This window comes from Leptopilina heterotoma, unplaced genomic scaffold, assembly GCF_015476425.1.
Source record: "Leptopilina heterotoma isolate Lh14 unplaced genomic scaffold, ASM1547642v1 Lhet_95, whole genome shotgun sequence".
NCBI classification, from domain to species: Eukaryota; Metazoa; Arthropoda; class Insecta; order Hymenoptera; family Figitidae; genus Leptopilina; species Leptopilina heterotoma.
In genome coordinates, this window is record NW_025111202.1 from 1813708 (window position 1) to 1824140 (window position 10433).

A 10433-nucleotide genomic window follows, 5' to 3' on the forward strand; every position below is an offset into this window, starting at 1 on the left:
TATACTTTAACAGTAGCATTGTCCAAAAAATAATTGGACCAGAAATTAGTAATCTTGAATGTAAATCATTTAGTACAAATATTCCGTGCAGAATACTGGAAAAATAGGTGAATACTGTGGTTGAATAGTACAAAAATCGTAAAAATAGTTTGAAAGTTATTTGTAAAACGGAATCCTTGTAATTTATCGGCCATAGGCCTAGGGTCAAGGCGAATACACGACATAATTTGATGGCATAATCTGTATCTTTTTTATAGGAAGGATTTCGAGTGGTTTCAAACTGTTTTTTAATCAACATATTTTTATTTAAGTTGATGGTTTCATGATTATGTTAGATCAGCAACTGACAACTTTAGCGAAAGCCTCTCTTTTCAACGACAATAAAACTTATTACGCTTGCGCCATATTCCAAGTTGCATTCATAATCTATATGGATAATGTTTCTATACGTAAATGAATAATGATAATGAAATTTCTATATTGACACTTATATTAATTTGTAATACAAGTTTATTTAAATATCATTTTTTGTTGTAATCACAAAAATTAATATTGATGTTGTAAAACTAGTTGCTAATTCAATACTTTATTCTTCATATTTATAAAAGTTGTTTTTTATTTGTTTTATACATTTTTGTATTCGCTAAGAACATGGTATAGTTTTTAGAGTGCTCTTATGGCTATCAAACTTCTTTTCTCTGAAAATTTAATCCTTTTGAACATGAGCATTTATGCAAGAAATAAATATCATCATCATCATCATCATCATACAACTTTCTAAGACAAGCTAATGATTGACATATTATGATGATTTTATAGATCGATGGTTGATTGCAAGCAAATATTTAAAAATTTGTTTTTGAATATTCCTGGAGAAAATATTTCGTTACGAACCATCTTCAAGGAGAATTTCCACTCTATTTGGGAAGTATAAAATAGTATAAAATGAGACGACTTTCATTATGTAAATTTTATTTCTAAGAGATCTGAATCAGTTCAGAAATGAACGCAGAATATTTAAATACGCTGCAGAAACTTTCAAGACCTAAAAATTTCAGTAATAAACAATAAATTTAACGCCTTGATGCAAAAACCAGACGCAGTCCATTTAATTTAAATTAATGCTGCATTAAATTTTATGAAAGAATTAAACTTACGCTACAAAAACAACCTATTGAAAATGAAACTATTTTTCCTGCAGTTAGTTTTACTGGTTTTGAAGATATTAGAATAATAAGAATCAAATCAAGCGATTTCTTCTTTGGCAGATAATTCCACTCTGGAATCATATAAGACTGTTTGCCAACATCTTGACACTTTTTACATACAATTTTTTATTTAATAATTTTAAATGAAGGGGATACTTTTTACTTTTTAGGGGAGATAATATCTTTTACTCACCTTCGTCAACAGCAGTTCACTTAAAAAGCAATAAATGAATATATTAAAAATATAGGATGTTAATAGTATACAGTAAACAACCATTTTTGTTATGTCATTATTTTTAAACTCCTAAAAAATTAGAACCAATATTACATTTATTTCTTAGAAAAGTTTTCAAGAGAGCATTTTGGTTGAGATCAAACAAAAAAATAAAAGTATACCCATAATATATAATATCCTATTAAGCAAATGCCAAAAGACGAACTTAAAAATTCAATCAAACAAATTTCATTCATAATATTTTCCAAATGTTCTGCAAATCTGTAAATTAGTTTAAAAAAAAATATTTTATAACAAACAAAAAAGAACTTTTATTATCCAATTATTTCCAGAACTGTCATTTACCTTAGTGATTTGAGATGTTGTTTAACAATCAATGAAATCATTTTTTCAGTAACTTGAAGAGTACTTGAAGTTTCCTTAACCAATAATTGAAGAAAACCATTTACAATTTCAAGTTGTCCGGAAATATGCATTACAAATGAAATAGTCACACTGCAAATTCCACATGTCAACGAACAACAACTAAATGAGCCGAATATTTGAAGACAAAATATAATATCGTAATACGGCCGTACGTTGGTGTCAAAAAATAAAAAATTTGACGGAAACCCTGTATTTCTTACTGTCGCATTTTCCGAGGCAAAATAATTATCCAATAGGGGAAAGAAAACAGTAAAAGACAATGACCCCGTGAACATGAAAATTGCACATAAAATAATAATTTTACGAGCTGTATTAGCACTTTTAAGCATTATTTCTCGATTTTTACTACTGACGCTCCGCCAGTCATTGCTCATTATTTCGAAACATACACAAATTTCCTGTCGATGAAACAGAAAAAAACAATAATATAAGATATTCATTATGGTAAAACTCAAAGGACCTGCTTTTATTAGGCCATCTTCGAAATTTCTTGTGAGAAAAATGTCTATGCAACCGGGAACGAATAAAAATAATATAATCATGATACAACCAATTCTTAATAAATTGGCAATAAATTTTTCTTTTGGACTTTTTGAATTCACAGGCCACATGCCGATTGGTTTTAAAAGTCGTCGATTTAATTGAATGGCAATCTCCAAATCTTCTTCATAATGAGAATTTGCGAATAATTTTTGAAAATTTTCTATTGCAACCATGACTCTACGGAATAGCTGTAAAATTAATAGTGAAACCTTATTCGAAAGAACATCGAAGAAAAAATAAAATACGCATGCGCATTTATTCTTTTCTTCTCTAAGCAACAGGGTTATAGATTAATATCTGTCATTAAAATTATATAATTGCAAAATTATTGTTTCGAGAAATAATTTCCATCAATTGTATCAATAATCATTTTTTATTTTAACTTTCTCCTGTTATTTTGAAAACATACCTACATCTGCAACTTAATTTAGTAGAAATTTATAAACTAAATAGAAAAATTTGATGAATTTTATGCTCCAAATTAAATGTAATTTAATATTTTGTTTAAATTTGAACCAAGTTTTATAAAATCCTTTTTTCTGTTGAAAATTTTCATTCCGCAAAATTTTAAACGTTTAAATGAACGAATGTATTTTTTTATTTTTAAAAATTACTAATTACTAAAATGAAATAAACTGTAAATATTATTTATTAAAAGAGGAAAAAAGATGAAAATTTCTCTTACGCCTTTATATAGGAAACTCAAGTTACAACGGATCAAAAATAAAAGCTATCATTCAGGCGCACGAAAAGTCTTTTTGAATTCATTGGTTTAAAAACTCATAAAATACCAAAATTATATTCTTATGAAATTTCAAGAGCTCGAAGGAAATTTAAATATGCAGCAGATGTCTTTACCACCTGGAAATGAAAATTAAATACAGTATCTCAAAATTTGAATTAGTAAAAAGCCGTCTAATTACTCAAATTAATAAAAACTTTTCACTTATTTAAAAATTTTTTTTATTTTAGGACGATTTTTTATTAATTTAATGTTAACACTGTTTTTCTAAGGATATCAAAATTGAGACAAAAAACGAATCAAAAGTGTTGCGAAGCAACGTTGATATCCTTGATATCCTTAGAAAAGAGTATAAAAAAGCAGATAAAATGATAATTAAGTTATTTAAAATTGTAATGAAAGTTAAAAATATACAAACGCCAGTGAAAGCTTGCAGAGAAAGATCAGCCATTTTAGCTGCTGTTAGACAAGTTGGATGTTCAGATCTTATCATTAAAAACAGCAAATCTACTACTACATTTTTAGGGAGAGAATACCATTCTATAGAGTATGTCGAATAACCAACTCTTGAGCTCTGCATTTATAAAAATCATTAAATATTTTAGTTTTATTCATTAGATTTTCAGATAATTAGATTTTTTGTTTTATAGAAAAGAAATATGTTTACTTGTTCTTTCAGTTTTTCCCCAATATAACAAATTATATAAACATTGACGAAAATTGATGTCATTAGAATGGCGTAGGTCATTGTTCCAAGTGCATCATTTTCCTCCCAATCCTACAGACATACATTTATTTCATTATTTCAAGGAAATACATTCAGTTTATTTAAACTAAAAATTATTTGATTCAAGTAAATTCACAGTTTTCCCATCAAAGATATTAAATTGAAACAAAAGACAATTTTGATGAAAACAATGAGACATCGCAACAAATTTTGGTACGTTTTTTGTCTCAATTTGATATCCTTAGAAAAACTGTATTTATTTTATATTAGTAATCGGTTATTTGAATCAAATAAATTTTTATAGTATAATAATAGTAATAATACATTACTTGTAACACTCCGTATTCTAAGAAACAAATGATAATTGTGCAACCGACAACTTCACATAAAAATACAACATTAAGAGAACGTTCTATTCTTTCAGCATATCTAAAATTATTATTAAGTCAATATGAATGATTAAGATTGAAAAAGTATATAAAAATTTCAGTTTTTCTAAAAAGAAAAAATGTAAATGATGTCTGACTAAAAGAAACCTCAATCACTGAAACCAGAAAACTCACTTAATTGCTCGATGATGCATTTCAATAATCACTCTTAACTCCGCAACTATATTCAATTCCTTAGACAAATTTTCCAGCCTCTTGCAAACAATTTCAAAAAGACAAACCGAATGCATAATCACCGCCGCCAACATACTATAAACACCACAATTGGTCGACAATATGAGGCTACTAATAAAAATTTGTAGAACAAAGATTTCATAGTAGAAAGGAGACGTTTCAACTTGAAAGAAAATATAATCCGTCAAATAAGGGAGAGGAATTTGCGTGGAATTATCCTCCCTCACAATTCTCTCCTCCATTAATGGCATGATAATGTGATAGGGCAAGGCGCCTCCATATGACAAACCCAAATAAGCAATGGTAAACATTCGACCAATCTTTGCATTTTTAACCATTACATCTCGATCTTCCTTAGTTTCAACATTCTTAAAATTCTCCTCAATATCTTCCAGGCACTTTCTGATCTCCTTCTTTTTAATAATCATCGTCCAAAATTTAATCACACCAAGACTGCTGAAGATCTGAGCTGCTATAATCTTCATAAGTTTCTTCAGATCCTCAGCGTCGACGAAAGTGTAAAATAGATGTGGTATCAACAAAAAGAGCATAAAACTAAAAACTATGATAATGTGTAGCGTAACTTGTATTTTTGAAAAAATCGTATTATTGCCATATCGTGGCCAAATGCCGAGGGGCGTGAGTAAAGTTCTAGCAACTTTAACCACGTAATTATAATCAAAATTTGAATTTTTCATTTTTTCCTCTGTCTGGACCATGATGTTTTGTAATTGTTGTGTAATTTACAACTGAACTGATAACCATCAGTTCAGTTGGAAATTGTACGAGTTTTCTAAAGTTTGCGCGCGCAAAGGAAATTACTTCCTATTATGATATTAAGGAACAAAAATTACCATAGTCGTTTACTTAAATTGTATCTATAGGAGTTGTACGAAAGTTAGTTGAATTAAGTCAATTATTTAATCATCAAGAGGAAATTTGAATTTTATCAACTGAAAATTGAATATAAGAAAATTATTTGATTCTCAACTATTTTCTGGACTATTATACTCTATTAAAGAGTTCAATGTTCCATATTATTTGATACATTATGAATGTAAAAATATTTCACAGTTAATAATAAAAGTGATTACATTAAATTCTACAACTTAGATAAATCAAGTCTTATCTTATTATTAAACAATAATTTTAAAAATTATTGTCATTTTGTTTATTTAAGTTTTTTCTTTAATAAATACAGCCTATATTGTAAGTTTAAAAATTGATATTAATGTTAATGTGACATGTGGAAAAAGATACACTTTGCGTGCAAGACTAAAATTAATGCTTGAATTATAATATCATTATATTCTGCCAAAATTAATAGTTGCTAATTTATTTTATTGGCCTTAATAATTTTACATTTTTTTATCTCGTTGACATAAAATTTATATGATCTATTCAGAATGATGATGACTTTAAATTCCATGCACAGGGCATGCGTTGGCTAATACAAATGTATATCACGCCATTACCAGGTGTTGTGATCTGTTCAGAAGATAAACAAAATATAAATTATCATCTATTAATTACATTTATAAAATTCAAAGTGAATTATAATTTAATTTGAACTCAGAGAGACATCGAAATACAAAACGGCACAAGAAAAAGGTCTTAAATGTCACTTTTCGATAGGACTCTGTCCTTTCATAAAAGAAAAGAATAACTATATAAAAACTTCTAAAATACAATTACAATCATTAATCATTTTTGTTTATTAATGAATTAATTATAATTAGCACAAAAAAATTCTCTATACTATATAAATACAATTTTTTTCTTATTTTATTATCTTATTTCCAGTAATATCAGATTTCATCTCATTTTATATTATTAAATTTTTATAATAAATATTATCTCAATAATTGATTCTTTTGTTTTGCGAAAAGTTCATTGACCTTCGCTTTTCGTATATAAATTGAATGATTGTTTTATATTTTTTTCAGTTTTTTAAACTCATAACTGTGTCGAAACAAAAATGTTTTTTAACTCAAAATTTTTTTGTGGTAATTTTTCACATTATTTTTATTTTGCTTAACAATTAATGAGAGCAGCATTTTCACACATTTAAATTTGTTTTATTATTATTATCATTATTATTATAATTATTATTATCATTATTATTATATCATTATTATCATTAGTATTATTATTAAAAATATAAAAATATAGAAAAGCAGGTAGCACTAAATGATAAGGGATTTTTTAAATCTAGTAGAAAGATTATGGTCAGTCTATTTTCCTTAGATGATAACAAAGTAACAAGTAATTAAATTATTTACACAAAGCAAGTTGATTTATAACTAGTAGAAAATTATTAATAAAATAGCAATCTTCTATCATGCGAAGTGAGAAAATTTGGATTTTAATAAAAATTTGTTTTTAAAATTTTTAATATTTTAAAAATTGTGTTAATTTTTTAATATTTCAATTATTGAAATATTTAATCAGCCCTAATTGAAGATAGTGAATTAAAAAATTTGTTCATTACAGCCTCAGTATGGAAACTGAATCAAGGAACGTTGACTATGTGTTTTGCTGAAATTTTAGGGACGGCAATTTTAATTTTTCTAGGATGTATGGGATGTATTGGGACATTGGGCTCGTCGCCCCCTCCCCCAATGCAAAGTGCTCTTACTTTTGGTCTCACTGTGAATCTCATTATTATGGTACGTTATTTTATAATTATTATAGATTTAAATAAACTAGATACGTTAATTACTAAACTTGATTATAATTCAATTCAGATGCTCGGTCACATAAGTGGAGCTCATCTAAATCCCGCTGTCACAATTGGAGCTGTTATTTTGGGACTTAAATCCATTCCAACAGGACTATTATACGCTGTAGCGCAATTTATTGGAGCTATAATTGGCTATGGAATGTTAATGGTAATTTTTTTGATCATTTTTATATATATATATTATATACACGTGCCAAAGAATATAAATTAATAAGAAATTGTTAAAAGTTAGTAATTAATCTATATCATATCTGATAAACTTGTGCGTTTGCATTCTTCTGATTTAAAATGACGTAACTCTTGTTGTTTAAACATGAGCTAATACACTCATTTATGAGGTAAAATTTTTAGTGATTTATGACGTTTATTCTACAAATGTATACTCTCTAAATAAATTAGTAAACAAATGTTTACTAATTTGAATTAGTGACCGATTTTTTGCTTTTGAATTACTAAATTTTACTAATAAATTAATAGAAATTACTATTGAATACTTAATTACTCATAACATAACATTTGTATTAGGTTGTTACTCCATACATGTTGTTGGACGATGGACAAGGCAAAAACAATCCATTTTGTGTAACTGTAATACATTCAGAAATATCTATTCCACAAGCAATTTTAATCGAAACCCTTTGCACTGGATGCATTTTATTGGGAGCCTGTGCAACCTGGGACCCCAGATGTGCTCATACGACTGATTCAACAGCTTTGAGATTCGGTTTCTCTGTGGCTGCTATTTCTTTTGCAGCAGTAAGCATTATTGTGTTTTAATTGTAATTTTAATAGTTGCAAAATTTTATCTCAAATTATTCTTATGATTACAGTCACCCTACACTGGTTGCTCCATGAACCCGGCGAGAACTTTTGCTCCAGCTTTATTTCAAAATTCATGGGCTGATCACTGGGTAAATTACTAAATTTAAAAGAAATGAAAATAAATAAATATTTGTCCCAATAGAACTAAATTTTAAGATTATTATTGTAATTTATTGACAAAACAACATTAATTACTTAAGAAAATCTACATTTATTACTTAGTAATGCAAGTGAATGTTGTAATGTTGTCTTGACATGCCAACCCTATCTACTCGAGCAAAAGGTTTTCAAAACAAAGTTATTTTTAGTAGAAAACTATAAAGTTTATTTCATACACAATATTGCGAATTTCTTATAGTGCAATTTTGAAATTTTATTTTCTAACTACACTAATTTTTTATATCAGGTATATTGGGTTGGTCCGTGTTTTGGAGCACTTCTTGGAACTTACACCTATAAAACGCTGTTTGGAGTTCCAACAAAAGAAACCAAAGAAGATTCTTTATCTGCTGATAGTGTAGAGAGGAAGATCTGCGATGAAATATTTTAAAATTTTAAATAAAAATGTAACTAATGTTTTATTTTGAAAAATATATGTCAACACTTATATTTACATCTACAATATTTTTATGTATATAATTACATTTTATAAAGAAAATTGTGCATTTATGATTTATTAATTTAGTCTTATTTAAGTTATTTGATTTTTATTAAATAAACAGTGTTAAAAAAAAAAAAAAACGTACATCAAAATTGTTGCGACACAACGTTTTGATCCGTTTTTTGTCTTAATTTCTCAAACGTCTCAAAACGTTACATCGCAACAATTACACGGTAAATCGTGAAATGTTAAAATAACACCGGAATGAATTAAAATAATCTACAACAGTTTAATCTCTCTAGGATTAAATTAACACCAGAAAGGATTAAAATGATCCATTTTGGTGTTATTTTTAACTATGAATGAAATTTTACTTTAAATTAAACACCAAGTCAACGATTTGTCAAAATTCGACGAATTTAGCTTCACCAGGGATAATAGTTAGTTAGTAACTAACTTACTAACTAACGAAATAGCTAACTAACTTACTAAGTAGCTTACTAACTTTCTAACCAACTTACTAACTAGTTTACTAACTTTTTAACTAACTTACAAACTTAATTACTAATTAACTTACTTACTAAATAATTTACTTAACTTAGTTACTAACTAACTTATTAACTAAATAACTAACTTACTAACTAACTTTCTGACTAACTTACAAACTTAATTTACTTACTAATTTATTAACTTATTAACTTACTTACTAACTTACAAACTTAATTACTAATAACTTAATTAACTTACTAACTTATTAACTTATTGACTTACTAACTATCTTACTAACTGACTAACTAACTTAGTAACGTAGAAAGTAACTAAAAAAATTAGAAATTAGAAATTAAATTAGAAATTAAGTTAAGTTGGTTAGTAAGTTAGTTAGTTCGTAACTAAGTTAATTAAATAGTTGTTAATAATCGTTGACTTGGTTTTGATTTAAAGTAAAATTTACTGTATTTTTTTACATATTGTTTCAATTTATAAAAACTTATAAAAACTGTGATATAAAATATACATTTATTATATAATAAAATGTAAATAATTATTCATGTAAGTTTTTTAAAAATAATACAGTATACGTACAGTACAAACGTTTCAGTATTATATACATATACATATACGTTTGTGAATTTCCGAATATTATGCAATATGGAAGTCTCAGGAGTCTGCCGATACACATACGTATTACTTTTTACTAGACTTTTGAATTACGTGCCAAATCACATTATATATATTAAAATTAATAAATAGTGTTATTTTTTAATTTTAAAATGCAGAAATTTTTAGTTAATTTTTCCATCCCTTAAAGAGAAAGTGCTGTTCTATTTTTATAGTAGTCTATACTTACCTATATTTTTCATTATTCTGCTTTATTTTTAGTATTCGATAAAGTCTAATTAGGTTGCTCATGTTTTTCAAAGAGTATTATTATGAAGAGAAATATTTTATCAAAAACTTATTGTCATTTATTCAAACTTAAAGACAGAAATAATTTCTTTACTTATCTCTATTTAAAAAGAAAAAAACGTGTATTTAAAGTTAAAAATAACTGATTGAGACTCTCTTTAGAAAGAAGAATTACTGATTGTTATATAAGAAGCAAAAACAAAATTTAAGATTTAAAATCTTTATATAATTTATTTGTTTTTAATACGAGACGCAATAGTATTGCAATAAAATTTTAAATTTAAAGAAGAAATAAATAAATTTCGTTGATTTAAACGTTCAAAACTGAAGTGAAATGTTTTAAAAAATAATTCTAA

At 26.5% G+C, this 10433-nt stretch overlaps 3 protein-coding genes across 5 annotated transcripts in view; 1 reads left to right on the forward strand and 2 right to left on the reverse strand.

Annotated features, from left to right (window-relative positions):
• LOC122512160 (aquaporin-like) overlaps positions 1-8727 on the forward strand; it is a 151114-nt gene extending 142387 nt beyond the window's left edge. The window contains exons 1-6 of one of the 3 annotated variants that reach the window (XM_043627864.1): positions 6097-6115; positions 6998-7173; positions 7252-7395; positions 7773-8003; positions 8078-8158; positions 8476-8727. In XM_043627864.1, coding sequence (XP_043483799.1) covers positions 7033-7173; positions 7252-7395; positions 7773-8003; positions 8078-8158; positions 8476-8619 — 741 coding nt within the window. In that variant the 5' untranslated portion in view covers positions 6097-6115; positions 6998-7032 and the 3' untranslated portion in view covers positions 8620-8727. Of the gene's footprint in view, positions 1-6096; positions 6116-6708; positions 6853-6997; positions 7174-7251; positions 7396-7772; positions 8004-8077; positions 8159-8475 lie in introns of those variants that run through there. The other 2 variants (XM_043627862.1, XM_043627863.1) reach the window with 2 other exon arrangements.
• Positions 950-2585, reverse strand: LOC122512182 (odorant receptor 85b-like). The gene is made up of 7 exons (XM_043627890.1): positions 2391-2585; positions 2056-2267; positions 1789-1968; positions 1605-1704; positions 1402-1512; positions 1158-1316; positions 950-1045 (listed from the first exon to the last, which is right to left on the reverse strand). Exons 1-7 carry the CDS (start codon positions 2583-2585, stop codon positions 992-994), a joined length of 1011 nt encoding a protein of 336 aa, XP_043483825.1. The 3' UTR covers positions 950-991.
• On the reverse strand, positions 3153-5266 carry LOC122512158 (putative odorant receptor 92a). Its single transcript, XM_043627861.1, has 5 exons — positions 4445-5266; positions 4211-4310; positions 3822-3932; positions 3573-3728; positions 3153-3273 (listed from the first exon to the last, which is right to left on the reverse strand). Exons 1-5 carry the CDS (start codon positions 5221-5223, stop codon positions 3217-3219), a joined length of 1203 nt encoding a protein of 400 aa, XP_043483796.1. The 5' UTR covers positions 5224-5266; the 3' UTR covers positions 3153-3216.
• Positions 8728-10433: the final 1706 nt, after the last annotated feature.